The sequence below is a fragment of the Dermochelys coriacea genome, chromosome 18 (assembly GCF_009764565.3).
Source record: "Dermochelys coriacea isolate rDerCor1 chromosome 18, rDerCor1.pri.v4, whole genome shotgun sequence".
Lineage (NCBI taxonomy): Eukaryota > Metazoa > Chordata > Testudines > Dermochelyidae > Dermochelys > Dermochelys coriacea.
The window spans coordinates 2,166,701-2,181,667 of record NC_050085.1 but is presented as its reverse complement, the minus strand read 5'-3'; the positions used below and the strand labels follow the sequence as shown (position 1 = coordinate 2,181,667).

General features: G+C 50.4%; 1 protein-coding gene across 19 annotated transcripts in view; it reads right to left on the bottom strand.

Moving 5' to 3' along the window:
• The window catches only part of ZNF362 (zinc finger protein 362), a 57,457-nt gene extending 42,760 nt beyond the window's left edge, over positions 1-14,697 (bottom strand). Inside the window, exons 1-3 of one of the 19 annotated variants that reach the window (XM_043500087.1) lie at positions 14,036-14,083; positions 11,885-11,969; positions 6,177-6,395 (exon numbers count right to left, since the gene is read on the bottom strand). Coding sequence is in view for 7 of the 19 variants with exons in the window: in XM_043500080.1 (XP_043356015.1) it covers positions 11,885-12,261 (377 nt within the window). In the remaining 12 variants the exon portion in view is untranslated. Of the gene's footprint in view, positions 1-6,176; positions 6,396-7,441; positions 7,485-8,230; positions 11,853-11,884; positions 13,514-13,538; positions 13,929-14,035; positions 14,171-14,194; positions 14,432-14,678 lie in introns of those variants that run through there. The other 18 variants (XM_043500093.1, XM_043500085.1, XM_043500090.1 and 15 more) reach the window with 18 other exon arrangements.
• Between the last annotated feature and the right edge of the window lie 270 nt (positions 14,698-14,967).

Sequence of the window (14,967 nt, the reverse complement as noted above, 5' to 3'; positions counted from 1 at the left end):
TTGAGCGCTGTGGGGCTTGGACCATGTCCTGTATTTGCAAACACACAATTAGCCCATGGAACTCACTGCTACAAGATATTGTCAAGTCAGTTGCTTAGAAGGATTCAGAAAGGGATTAGACATTTATAGGGATAAAAGGACAATCAGAGTTAAAACCATAAATACTAAAGGATGCTTTGGAAGGGATACAAACGCTCCATCCTTGGGGCATGAGCTACTGGGGGTCAGGAGGAAGCTTCCCCTGGACGCTGGTTACTCCATAGCTGCTACTGCAATGTGTCTTCCCTCTGAAGCAGCTGGTGCTGGCCACTCGCAGAGCCAGGCTCCTGGGCTAGGTGGACCCCTGGTTTGATCCAGTCTGGTAACTCCAGTGTACCCCGTCTCTGTTCAGCATCCAGCGCAATGAGACCTGATCCCAACTGGGCCGCTAGGTGCAACCATAACACAAGCAAGTAAAATTCCGCTAAGGGAAGTGGGAACATGTACAACGTAGAGAAGGGAAAAGACAGAGAAGGAAACAAGGGAGCAGATCCTGAGTTTCACAAAGGCTGCACAGCCTTTCCTATGCCAACTCTGCTCCTGGGCTCCAGGCAGGAGATGTAGCCGAAGGAGAGGTAGCCCAGTTACAATTTCCCAACATCCCTGGCAATCTCCAGTTTCCACAATGTCCCCCTGGGGGCACGGGCAGCCAGCATAATATACAATGGGCAAGTAGAGAGTACCCAGTGGCCATATGATAGGAGCCAGTGCCTTGCTGCTCCGGGCACACCTGGTCAGGGCTCTAAGAAACTGGCCCATAAGGGAGCAGCAGGAGAGAGATGGAAAAGCAGAAAAGACACTGAGGACACCACTGGAAGATACTCCACAGGAGAGAATGGAGTGAAGCCACAAGAGGAACAAAGGTGCAAGGGACACAGGACAGGAGGATGGCCCAGCAGTGCTCTCGTATATTACTCAGCTAACTGCGCTGTTATTAGCAAATAATCGACTTGGCAAAATAGGGATTCCATCAGCTCTGCAGCTCATCAGCACATTGGTGATATCGCTCATCCCCTGTATTGGGAACACATCAGCCAACTGTTCAACCCCCCCCCAGGAGTTATGCTTTGTAACAGGAATTATTAAACAGGGAGCTGACGGCCACTCTTACAGCTCAATGCAGAGCTATCCCAAGGCCCGATTCTGCAAACACCTGTGCACTACAGCAAATAATTACGTGAGTTAGCCCCATTTACTTTGATGGGACAGCTAATGCAAGAGAAGTTGTGGGATAGACCCTTGTTCCTTTAGCCCTGGTCTACACTGGGGGGGGGGGGTCGACCTAAGATATGCAGCTTCAGCTACGCGAATAGCACAGCTGAAGTCGGCGTATCTTAGGTCGACTTACCTCGCTGTGAGGATGGCAACGAGTTGACCGCTGCCGCTCTCCCGTCGACTCCGCTGCCGCCTCTCACAAGCTGGAGTTCCGGAGTCGAGGGGGAGCATGTTCTTGTCTAGACGAGATGCGATAAATTGATCCCCGATAGATCGATCACTACCCGCTCATGGGGGGGGGGGGGGATAGTGAAGACCTGCCCTTAGATTGCAGGGGCATGGCCTCACAGGTACTTTTCACCGTGGCTAACAGACTCAGCAATCAGAGGCAGCACATGCAGACAGACCTGATCTAGCTAGCCTGGGTACTGACAGCAGTGAAGCCACGACAGCAGAGGCTGGCTGCCTGGGAAGGTACCCAGGGTCCCATGCTGAAGTCCATGCTGTCACAGCTTCACTTCTATAGGGACTCCCGCAAGCTAGATGAAAGCTGGCTTGGGTATGTCTATATATGCTGCATTCACATCCCCAATTGCAGAGCAGACATACCCTCAGCCTTTGGGTTCATTGGCATACATTTTTCAATCCCTGGGCATGACTTTTCAGAAAGGCGTATCAGGAGCTGAAATGGTCTATGCCATATTTCAGGCAGAAAGACAATATCACCATTCGGTGGTCAGCAGGGAAGGAGAGCACCGAATGGCACAGTTGATGAATGCCTCACCAGACCCCAAACACATTGCTCACCCTGTCTGCGGAGGGCCCAACGCACTCCCAGTTATACCAGCATTTAGCTTCACTAACTTGACTCCATATAGTCACATAGAATTTGGCTCAAAATAAGGCACAGAACCACTAGCCCCCTGTGCTTCATTCCCTACATGTCCCATCTTATTCCCTGTGCAGGGCTCCTGAGGAATTACCAGCATGTGGTTATGCAATTAAAGCCTGTACCACGATGGGCAGAGTTACGAGAGCAGGGACAACCTTTACAATGACATTTCCTGACTGCTGAGCCCTCACTTTACAATCTTAACTTCCTCTGAATAGATTTTCATTCAGTCAGTTTCCTAGATCTCCGCCCTCAAAGGACCCTCCCGCCCCGATCCCACCCACCCAAAGAAGTCTACAGTGTAGAAGGATTTGTGAGTGAGCAGCAGATGATTCTGCTTAGCAGAAGATGTGCATTCACCATCTAAGGACATTTACATTCTGAGAATCGTGGCACAATTCAAAAAGAGGACGATCTTGGTTAAAGCACTAGCCTAGGACTCCAAACACCTGGGCACAATTTCTGGCTCTGCCACAGACTGAATGACCTTGGGAAAGTCACTTAGACCCTGATCCTGATCCACTGAAGTCAATGGGAGCTTTCCCAGTGAGTTCAATGAGCACAGGACCAAGCCTTCAATCTCTTTGGCTTAGCTTTAGACATGAGTTTAAATTCTTTGCGGAATCAGGGCTTTGTGCCTTCATTCCCCATGTACACAATGGGAATAATACTCCTTCCTCTCTCCTTTGTCTGTTTTGTCTGTATGGACTATAAACTCATGGGAGCCAAGACTGCCATGTACTTTATGCAGCACCTAGCACAACAGGGTTTTGATCTCAATTGCTGCCTCTAGGTGGCACAGTAATACAAATACGAGCTGTATTTCATTCAGCACACGTTCACATGGTGCTGTCTTATTCCATCTGCACCTTCCAAGACCTAAGAGCATTCACTCCGCTTTGCAATGCACAGGGCCAAGAGAAGACAACTGTCAAACCACTCTTGTTATTAAAAAATTGCCACTCACATGTCATGTGTATTTTCAATGCTTTATAATTGAACCAAATCAAAATGGATTTTCATCACACCTCTGAAAGGCCAAGTCAGACCTAGGAACTCTCCCCCAGTCGAATTTCATTTTTCAATCCCAACCTGCTGATGTGCCAACACTGTTCAGAAATAAACATTGTTACAGCCTCTTAAAAACAAGGATCAAATTGTATAATTTTTCCATGACTCAGAAACAGCTGAACCATTTTTGCCCAAACTTTCAACCACAATAAAAATCACCTTTGGGCAGAGAGTGAATGTCTGAGGACATCATCAACCCGTCAGAACGGAAAGGCTTACACTACAGGAGCAGCTCTGATTTGCATACTCCCATACTCCCACCGCCATACAATCCCTGCCACACAAGCCTGACATGGAAACTTGTCTCCATCACCAATACCTGCTCCCCCACCTCCACCGATCTATTTCTGTAGGGTGGCTCGGAGGAGTCAAGCTGCAAAAAACTGGCTTGGCTTTGCAGGATCTCTCAAGACAGCTGGTAACGAGCACACCAGTATGTTATCCTGGGGTAACCAGTGAGCTCCAGGCTGCATAGACTGGCTTTTATTATTGTAGGGGTGGTTGTAAACATTGGGGTTGCTGGAAGCTTTTTTTCTTTTTAAGATTAAAATGCAACTTAAAAAAAAAATCCACAGAAAGGAAGACACAGCCTTTGCAAACAGAGAAAGACCCTCCAGAAGAGTTGCTGTATGGGCCTGACCCCAGAAGGGGGGGTCTCTTTAATAATGCTGCTGCTACGATGGCCAAACCTGTAATGTCTGAAGATCTACAAACCTGCTGAGAAGAATCATCAAAACAGAACAACAATGTCAAGCAATCGATTTCTGTCCCAGCTCTATTTTACAGTATTTCATTTGGAACAGATGGGATTGCCCTCCCTCCCCACACAGGCTGAAAAGATTGAGGCTCAGCTTAGATTTGGGGGGGAGGGAGATGTGTGTGTGTGTGTGTGTGTGTGTGTGTGTGTGGAGGGGAGGTCTAGAGGTAAATAAAACAGATGGAAAATATATTAATTCCCTCTCTATATTTCCAGCTAAATATGAAAAATGGAAGCTGACACACAGCAAAAAAAGCCATTAAAATGGAAATGATAGGGGGTGGGAAGCACTGCAGGAGATATCTCCCCCAGGCCTGCGGGAGATGCTGCAGCTCCCAGCACCCGCTCGGCTTCTCTCGCCCACAGCCAGCACTGCCACTGGCGGCACCACGCAGGCAGGGCACCCCAGCCACCTGACTGCTCTGAAAAGCCACTCCTGCCACTGGCAGTCAGGAGAGAGGGGCTCAGGCGGCATCTTTCCACAAGAGAGCCCCAAATGCCTGGTACAGCCAGCGCCCGGTGCCACGCACCCTCTGTCTACAACACGCGCAGGGGAGCGGGAGGCAGGGAGACACGCACGCAGGGCTAAGCCCAGGCAATTAGGCTCGCAGAGACAGGCAGAGAGATGCACACACACAGGGACGCGCTCAGAGTCAGGAAGGGTCACGCACACACACAAAGCAGACACAGGCATGCACACACTTAGGTATGCACAGCGAGGCATGGACAGGCATGCGAGCTTCCATCCATGAAGGGATCAGCTCCTCACCCTGCCTATTCTCAAGGCAGACACAGCATTGCTGAGACCTCAGTGCACCCTGTAGGACCCTGGCTCTCGCCTCCTCGTTCCCAACTGGAGTCCCAATCCCGAGCCATCCTCCCGCCCGCAGCCTGCATCTGCTGAGCGGGCTGGATGAGCCGGGCACAGAAGGAAACAGCCCTGCTGATGGAAAGGCCGAAGCTGGGGCCAAGCAGTTCTTTTTCTGGGGTTGCTGGCTGTCGGCTGCCCCAGGATCCCCCAGAGTGGGAGCAGTGCAGGGCACTAGCCTCATGGAAGGCACAGCCAGGACAGAAGAGAGCCACATGGGGAACTGCCCACAGGGGATTCCTGGGTTCAGGGACACCTGAGCTGTCCCTCACCCACGGCTCCCGAGTGGCTCATCTATGAGCTCAGCTCCTGCCCCTCCCTACACACAGGGGAGGGGCCCTGGAGTCCTCGCTGCCTGTGAGATGGTCCCAGACAGCAGCCATGGACAAGGCCAGCACTCTTCGTGGCAGCCTTCAGGATGCAAGGGAAGGGGCTCCTGAGAGCCAGGCCTGGGGGAGGGGAGCAAGCTGCAGTGCGGGGGGAGATGTGGCTGCCCCTGCAGAGAGCAGAGCTCATGCTGGGGCTGGAGGCTGCATGCTCTAGCCGTGCGGGGAGCTGCCCCATCACAAGGGGACAGCATTGCTCCTTAGAGACAGAGGCTGATCTTTCTGCTGAGCACAGAGGGCAAACTGGGGGCAGGATGCTCCTAAAGCAGGGGGCCAATAGGAATCGCTGGATAAAAAAGCATTCAAGCCCCAAAGTCCAGATAGCACGGATACTTGCCCCAGGCCTGGCACAGGTGGGCATGGGAGATCTCACCTCCCTATGTCTCACCCAGACATCCAGGGGGGCAAGGACACAGATCTGCTCCCAGGTCTTCACCCAGTGACTGGGAGGTGGATAACAGAAAGAGCACTGCAGAAAACCAGCCCCACAGGACAGGGCAACAGCTGGGGAGAGGGAACCTAGGGTAGCCACAGGGAGTTTGGAAGCACTCTGGGTAGCACGGGGAAAAGGAGCATGGAAAACAGCACTGATAGGGCCCGGAGTTAGGAGCATGGTTTGCAGGCAGGGCATAGGAGAGGAGCTGTGGTGGCCACAGGCTATGGGGTCTGGGTGGAAGTCATGAATCCAGGGTTGGAGGGGAGTTCAGATAAGGCAGCTGCAGCAGAGGGGACCTGTTGCAGCCCCAGGGCAGTGGTGTGAATAGAAGCCCCAAGGCAAGAGAGTGTGAAAAGCAGCTGGCACAAGGGGATCTGCACAGCCCCAGGGGAGGGGATGGGAGGGGAGGGGACGGAGCCCTGGTAAGGGGTTCAGAAGGCAGCTGCAGCAGAGGGACCTGTCATGGCCCCGCAAAGGGAAGACATTATGTGCACTCGCGTTTCAGTACTCACAGGCTGGCCTCAGAAGCCAGGTGGCCGCAGCTGCCTGGGGAGACGTGTAGATGATGCTCCAGGCTGGCGGAGGTGGACGATCCCTCCTGGCGCAGGCGGGCAAAAGCCCCAGTCCCAGAAGCACACTAGCCTTCACCAATTCCTACCACTGCCGTTAACACAAGCTACACTTCTATCGGGGACTCCTCTACTTTTGCAGCCCCCTGTGTCTCGTCTTTGCTGAAATAAAAAGAAACAAGAGATTCTTTTCATGGAAACTGCAAGGCAGCACATGGCTGCGTATGCTCCTGGCTAGTGGAGTCATCACAGCGGTAGAGGCTGAGACACCAGTGCCACTGACCCATCCAGCCACCTCCGGGGTGGAATGTGGTAGCTGATTAACAGCACCCAGTAGCCCTACGCAACAGTTTGGGGCAAGGAAGGAAGAGCCTGTATCTGTTTTAAACTGCAGGGGGATCTAAGGAGGCAGGGAGAAACTATCCCCAGCTGCAGTCTGGCCAGGATAGCTGGACTAAACACACCGCTCCTGGGGAAAGTGCCATGGGATCTTTAACAGCCAGAAGGAGTCAGAACTTGGGGCTGTCTTTTGCATGGCAGGCTGTGTCAACAGAGCATCCCTGAGTACCATACAGGAGCTCATCAGCACAGACTCAGAGACGCCAATGCGATTTCCTGCGGCACTGCGCTCCGGAGTCCACACCAGAGTATTGGGGAGGGGTGAGCCACCTACTGAATTGCTAGTGAGCAGCAATCCCAGGCCTCAGCCAGTCCAGGGAAAGAAGGGAGGATGTAAAACCGTAGGGATGGGGGAATGGGATCTGGAGTCCCATCTCCGTGGAGACGTTGAGATGCCCGGCCTGAACAAGCACTGATCCAGCTTCTCTCAGGACTCGGAACTGGTCTAACTCACTGACAGCAGATCATGCTCCATTCAAATGCCACGTGCCCAAAGCACCAGTTCCAAAGCACCATCCATCAGCTCCCAATGATGCTCCTGTTTGTTCCCTGCTGTGGGCGAGGAAGAGCCCCGGAAGCCAGTAGGAATAGCACAAACCAGTGGTCACAAGCAGGCTACCGCCCCAGCCCCCTCCACAGCAGCTCTGGGCTCCCGTGACCAGACCCCAGCCAGAGCCAGGCCTACCAATACCCCAAAGCAGGTGCCCCCCCGGCACTGCCAACACATTTCCTGCAGCCTTTTCTCTGTTCTCTATCCATCAGCTTAGTCCCTTCTCCCCACATCACTCACACCCTCTGCAAGTTCTCACCCTACCCAAGAAGAGACTGAACCAGTAGTTACAACAGAGGACTAGATACAATGACTCCTAGGTTCCATTCCCAGCTCTCCCACTGACTCACTGCGCAACTATTGGCAAGTCACTGTCCTGCTCTGTGCCTCAGTTTCACCATTGGTAAAATGGGGATAACGATTGTGACTTTACCTCATTGTAGGGCTTCAGCTCCTCACTCCACGTAAAGCACTGGGGGAACCCCAGGAAGAATGGGCTGAATATCATTCTCCTCCCCCCTTGCCCCCATTGGGAGTTCAGCCTCAGGCAGAAGTGAGTGGGATGGGGAGTGGAGGGGGAATTGGCTTACTCTCCTGAAAGGGATTTGTATCAGAGTTTTAATTTTTCCCAGAGCTCCATGATTATGGCAGCCAGCATTCAACAAGGCTGTACGATCTTTGCGGACAGGCACAGGGAGGAATGGTTCACCTTGGGAGTGAACTGGCCTTCCCAAATGAGCCTTCAGCTATGGTGGCCTTGGCACTGGGAAGCCCTTTCTGCAATGGGAACTCGTGGCCTCCTGAAAGCAGTTGATGAGGAGACACCGTGTGGCTCTCTACAGCAATGGCTGTGAAATCACACAAGAGGTCCTCTTCCTATATACACACCAACCCTACTTCTCACATGCAGAAGGAATTTATACCAAGGCAGAGACACCAGAAAGAATAACAGCCACGAAAGCAAAAAAAACAACCCCAAAACCAAAAACAGAATCCCAGCCAGAAAACCCGGGAGAACAAGTCTAAAAACCCAGCCTCAAGATCTTACTTTTCGGAAGAAGCAGTCATAGGGATCCTGCACCAGAAGAATTCCACCGAATATGGAACCAAATTAAGCCCTGTGTTTCTGCCTCCTGAAGGTGTTTTCATTCCAATTTCCTCTCCTGATCAAAACCGACAAAAGCCCCAAAACAAACTCCCTCCCCCCTCTCATGCACCCACCTCCTCCCTGACAGCTGGGGGCATTCCCAACCTCCTGGCAATGCAGAGGTCTTCAGCAGCCCCCCTACAAGGGGACCCTATCACCCACCCTTCCCCTACTTCTGGAAGCCACCACCACCAGTGTACCATACACCATCAGGAAAGCCCCAAAGCCAGAGCCATCTCCTTGTGCAGCCTTGAGCACGTATGTGAGCCTGCTGCCAGCATACCGGCTGCTCAAGCCCTTGTGAGAGCTCTCCAGCACCTCTGGGGAGAGTTTTTAAAAACAAACACACACAGGGCAGCTCTTGGGGGGAATCACAGACCAGACTGGAGGCCTGACACAACCCTAATAGCCACAGCACAAACATAGACTAGCGAGAAAACTCATCTGCTGTAGGTGGCCCATCAGGACTAGGATGGCAGTGATTTTGTCTGTGTTGGGCACTCCCATGGCCCCCCATCGCTGCAGTCCCTGAGCACCTCACAAGCGTTAGTGGATTTGTTCTTACACCCCCTGTGAGGCAGGGCCTGGCTAATATCACCAGCCCCACTGTACAGAGGGGAACATAGGCACAGAGCCTCAAGACCACCCAGGGAGTCTGTGGCAGTGCCAGGAATCAAACTCCTGTCTCTCAAGTCTCAGGCTGGCCCCCTCACCACCAGGCCAAGCTCCAGCTCCAGCCATCCTTTGGTAAGCAGAGGCCCACATTCTTGGGGTGGTGTGAGGCGCCCAGGCTGGGACAGCTGTGGACGCTGCAGATCAGGACTGAAGGACGCTGGCAGAGCTTGCACAGCACTGCCCACGCTACCCCCATCGCTGATGGTTGTGTTAACCCTGGGTGGCACCAGCACTGACACCTCTATTTCCAAAGCCTTAGAAGAGTTGCCCTCTCCATGTGCACACCTCACAAATCACAGAAACTAAGAGTGCCCTCTAGGGCAGGAACCAATCCTTCCCGCTTTGGCTGAGGGAGTCTAGTGCAACAGGGCCCTGATCCTGAATCTGGCTTCCTGTAATACAGGAATGCCTCCACCACAAACCACATGGAACGTATGCTGTGCAGAAGACTGGCTCCAGAATGACTTGTGAATCTTACAATGTGGAAGTGACCAGACCCCCTCCCACCCTGTCTGCCCCAGTCCTTCTGCCCTCACCATTTGTAAGGAGAGAAAACAAACACACACACCGAGGAGCAAAGGGGACATGAGACAATAAGGTACAATTGAGGCGAATGGCCTCCCTTACAACATGTATATTGAAAATTGTGTCAGCGCCAGCACTGGGAAAATGTGACTATCCAGCACAGGATGAAATGGCCAGGTCTCTGCCCACAATGTTTATTAGGAAAATCAAGGCCCAGGAAAATGCATGCAGCATGATTCCTGCATTTGCTTCAGATGCGTTTGAAAGATGGGGAAAATCTGCAGCCAGAGGTTGAAGCTGGTTAGTTAGCAGAGCTATGGAGGCACACAGGCAAAGAGCACGGTTCAGGGCTACCATCCTCAGAGCTGGCGCAGCTGTGGGGTTTCTAATGCAGAGGTTCAGCGTGCAAGAGACAACTGAATGGCAAGGTCTTGTGTTTAAAATCCATTTACCTGCCACATTACGCTCTGGGTTGAATTCGCCGGTGTCAAAGCATTGGGGTTGGCAGCAGGAGGCATCCAACAGGTGGTGAACAGTTAGGAGAAAGCAGAGGCCTAACTAGACCCTTTCTACCAGCAGACAGAGCAAGGCTGGCAGGGGTGACCTGCAATAGCCACAAGACTCAGCAGCCACTGAGGGGAACCTGAGACACCAACAGGCCCCATCAAGCGTATCAGACTAAAATAAAAGCAAAGCCACAAAGCTTAGAGCTGGTCTGGTACCTCTGCTCTAGACCCCAAAGTCAGACTTGCATGTCCCCTCACAAGTTCAGTGCATGGCACCAACAAGCTCTGGTGGAGGCACAGTCCACACCGGGGAAGATTTATAGAATGAAAGTGACTTATCCCAGGAGAGATGTTACTGGAATTTTGTGCATTTCCACTCCAGAATGGCAGATCACAAAGCAAGGATCCAAAAACTACTGGGTCCTAATCCCAGCCCTCACACTGACTCCCTCTGGCTGCAGCACCGTTTACTACTGGTGCATCTCCATTGGCAACAGCAGAAGCACTGGTACGAACAGGGTAAGGTTGGCTATCACCATACTGTGAAGGTCAGACAATAAGCCACTAAAAACACCTGAGCCCTGTCTACACTAGTGCTTCTACCACTACTACTATCAGCAAAGCTGCCCCCCTGGTGAGTTACGATTTATATATTTAATTATAATACAACATGGGTGTAAAACACTACTAGAGCAGAATGGCAGAGCAAGGGTGTATCACACTCAAGGTGTTACTATTTCTGTGCTACTGTAATAGAAATAAATAACGCCACCACCCCACATCAACAAGGAAGTGTAAAAGTTTAGTGTAATCAGAGTGCACAGGCCAAAGGGAAATCTTCATTACAGCACCCTCTCTGCCAAAGCAAACCCTCCAGTTCAGCCCTGTTCTCTCCCCTCGGGTGCTCCCTGGAAAGTTAACACACTCACACAGGCATTTCTGTCACACTCCTGAGAAGGCAGAAGTCCTGCCCAAGCCCTGAACATTACAACAACAAAGCCATCTAAGAAGTCCACACCACGTTAGTGTCTAGCTCTGGGCACCAGGCCTCGTTAGCAATTTGGATCATCACAAAAACTTCCCTGCACGCAGAGTTTTTGTGCTAATTAGGAAAGCGTCTTTTGGACACATCAAATTCCCAGTGCTCACTGCGGAGACAGCAGAAATCAGGACAGTGGGTGAAATTACAATGCCATGTTATCTAGCAACAGGGTGTGTAGATGCAGCACAGTCGTTTTCCGCAGCTGCACAGTGCATAGATAACAACACCAACACTTAGCACTTGTAGAGGCCCTTTTCATCCAGAGAGCTTGAGGCGCTTTACAAAGAGACAAGTATCACTGTACCAGTCTTACACACGGGGAAACTGAGGTCCAGAGAAGTTAAATGACTTGCCCAGGTCCCACAGGAAGTTGGTAGCAGAACTGGGACTAGAACCCACATCCGCTGATTCCCAGCTCTGTGACAGACAGACAGACATTATACACACATGCACTTGTGAGTAATGTTTAGATGTGCTGATGGCTAACTTGCAGTTTGATGTACTTCTGCTATTGAGGAAGGTGTTTTGTTTCATTCCAAATAGTTTTTTCAGACTGTTTTGGGATCAAGATTTGAACAATCCACAGACTTACAATGAAAAGGATTCCTAGAGGGGCTGGATCCAGCAATCAGCAGGAAGCCCTCAAAGGACATTCACCAAGGTCCACATGTGGGCGGCTTGGGAAGATCTCCAGCATGGACATGGGGTCTGATTTGTCACCCCCCTACTTTTGAACAGCTTCATGCACTTTGGTGGGTTACTAAAACACATAGAAATCTGTCATTGAGCATAACTCAGTGTGCCCACCTCTGTATGTACTGTCGGTGCTTCCCCTGACATCTGTCCATCTCCAGAGATAGCAGAGCACAGATGTTGCGCGCAAGGTGTTGTTCTATAAGGGACAAGGAGGACAACTTCACACACACCCCAATACACACATCCCAAATACACAGAAAACACCCCCGAAATGAGCCCAGAAAGACACACCTGGGGACAACAGATACTGCCTTCAAACTAACATATCCATGGGAATGCTGCATTCTCTTTAGAGAAAATAAACGAAGGGCTAAATTTCTCCCTGTAGTAGCTCCACAGAAGTCATCCCAGGAACAGGACTGGACTAAACTATTTAGGAATATTTGGACAAAAGCAGAACCAGCCGTAGGGCTGGGGCCAGATTTCATCCACCCCCTCCAATCTTCTAAATCAGGATTTTAAAAACTTTTGCCTCTTCCCCAAAATGTGACTTTTGTTTAAGCTGACCCATCTGCTATCAGTCACAGAGCAACAGTAACAGAACAGCTCAAACAGGCATTTGAGAAATTGTCCTTCACTTTTCCAAGACGGGCAGCAAATAAAAGTGCAAGATTACAATACCATATAAGAAGGATGTATGCTCTTGACTACACTGGTACAATACTTCTGAATGAGCAGCTTGTCTAAAAATAAATCATTTATATCCTAGAATACTTCTCTTAGTCTGACTCCTTTTTAAATATTCTAGAACAATCCAACATGTACTTAAAATTATGCATGTATTATAGTAAATGCATGTACACACGATGCACATAGCACACGCTAAATACATGTTCACATATGCACAGATCTCTCTATAGAACGGCACGAAAAATTGTGTCAGTTTCTAAAGCTGCAGATTCCACACTCTGAAAACACTACATTCCTGCTAAAGTGCAATTGCAAAATATTCCTGGTTAAACATTCCTTTTAGAATATTCCTTTCCATCTAAATTTAAAAAAAAACCTTTTCATTACCACCCCCCCAAAAACTGAATCCCTTTTAACCAACACGCAACATTCACAACAATCTGTTTTTTTAAAAAATAGCTACATTCAGATTCAATTAACTTTTCCATTAAATTATCCAAAGGGAGAAAGAGAAAATACAAAGCAGGGTTTTTCATTGCGTTTTTGTTTTAAAAAGGCTGTTTAAAAAAAACTTTTGCATAAGTTAACTTTAAATCTTAAACCCCCTTCCACAGAAATGTTTGACTCTTTCCTTTTTTAAAAATCCAATTACATTGTATCCCCCCGTGCAAGCAAAGATCGTTGCAACAACACAAAAACGCAAAGCAAAGAAAAAAACCACCCCTTTAGGTGCCCCTTTTGCCTTTCAGCTGCCTCTCCCACATTCTCAGACAGTTTTATTAAAATTTTCAGACAAAAGAAAAACAAAAATGGCAGCCTGGCTTATTTTTAAAACAGGACAGGGACGCCATATTCTGCAGATCTGCAAAAAAAGACAGAAATCTGAGGCTTGGCCACTCAAAAAAAATCAGGCAGCTGCAAAGTGCAAAGGGAAAGCTCCATTTACAATCAGTTTATTTGCATTAAGCCCCATGAATCATTGTTTACCGGAGAATTGCACCAAAGGGGTTTTTTGAATAACCCGGCTTAAAAAAAAAAAAAAAAAAAAAAAAAAAAAAGCAGACACTTCCTATACCAACAATCATGCTCCCTTGGCAAATTGCAATCCAGCCAGCGATCCGTCTGCAAGGAAGAAAATGGGCTCCCCCCTTTAGCTTCCTCTCCTCCTCCTCCTCCACCCGCCCAGGCTTTAGTGCGGGGGGGGGCACTGAAAAGACAGAGCCCCCCACACAGCCGACACTCATCGGGATCAAATACATGCATCAGATAACAAAAAAAAAAGGGAGAGAGAGGGGGGGAAAAGCCCCTAAAACCCTCCTCTCGCCAGACTCCAGCAGCCGGAGCCCGACCCAGCAGCGCTCGCTGGGAACTGACATGCGATTGCAGTTTGCAAAGGAGACCAAGAGCGACAGAAAACTACATGCAACTTTTTCTTGCGACCCCATCTTAAAAAAAATCCCCCCTCTCTTTGCGGCTCCCCTTCCATGCTCCTTTCTTTTCTGGGAGAAGGGAGCCCCCCCAACCCCCACCATCACCACGGCTCTCCTGGGGGAAGGGTTGTTGCATACAGACCTTGGTTTGCCTTAACTGCAGGTTTTTTGGATTTTGTTTTGTTTTTTGGCAAATAGACATAAAAAAAGAAACCCCCTGTCCCCAGCCCACCCCCCGCCCCAAAGCCGAGGTTGGGATGGTCTTTCTGGCTTTGCTGTGTGTTAAAGGCTTAGTTCAAACCTTCCGGGTCGCCTGCTGTTCACTTCTGGGTTCTGCAAGCTCCAAAGCAACGCAGCTCGAGCCGAGGCGGTAGGAAGTGCACGGACCTCCTTTGGAAGGGAGGTTTCGGGGGGTTCTTCTCCTCCTCCCTCTTTGCTGGTGTCTGGGAGCCTCCTCTTCTCCCCCCCATCCCTCCTTCCGGAGCCTGGGAGAGAGCTCCCAAAAATGGGCAGACACAATATTCTAATACGAGATGGGGGAGGGAGCCTTTGGAAAAGAAAACAGAGGGGGAGAGCTGCTGATGTGTGCGAGAGGAGCGGGGGAGACGGGGGCCTGCAGCCGAGCAGTGCCCTGGCAGAGTTTACAGGGCTGTGGAGGCCGGGCTTGGGTCCCCCTCCCAGGCTCTTGACTCTCCTTGATTATTTCCCCCCGAAAAAAGTTGCCCAGTGTTTCCCTTCCTGGCCCTAGAGCCAAAGCCCACCACACAGGAGCTCTGATCTGTCACCTCGCCCAGAGTCTTGGGAAGCCAGGATCCTACACAGTTCTCCATGGCTTCTCTTGATACACCATGAGAACAGTACACTTTGCGTGACAGTAGCCCCCTTTTCTGCAGTGCCTCACCAAACTGGGGAAATGAACACACTCTTTGAGATGTGTCCGACTGCACCTAGCATAATGGGGCCCTGGTCCATTGCTAGTACATAAAATAATAATTCTTATCCCCATTTTTCAGATGGGGACACTGAGGCACTGAAGCGTTATCTCCACAGGGAGTCAGTGGCAATGTTGGAAAT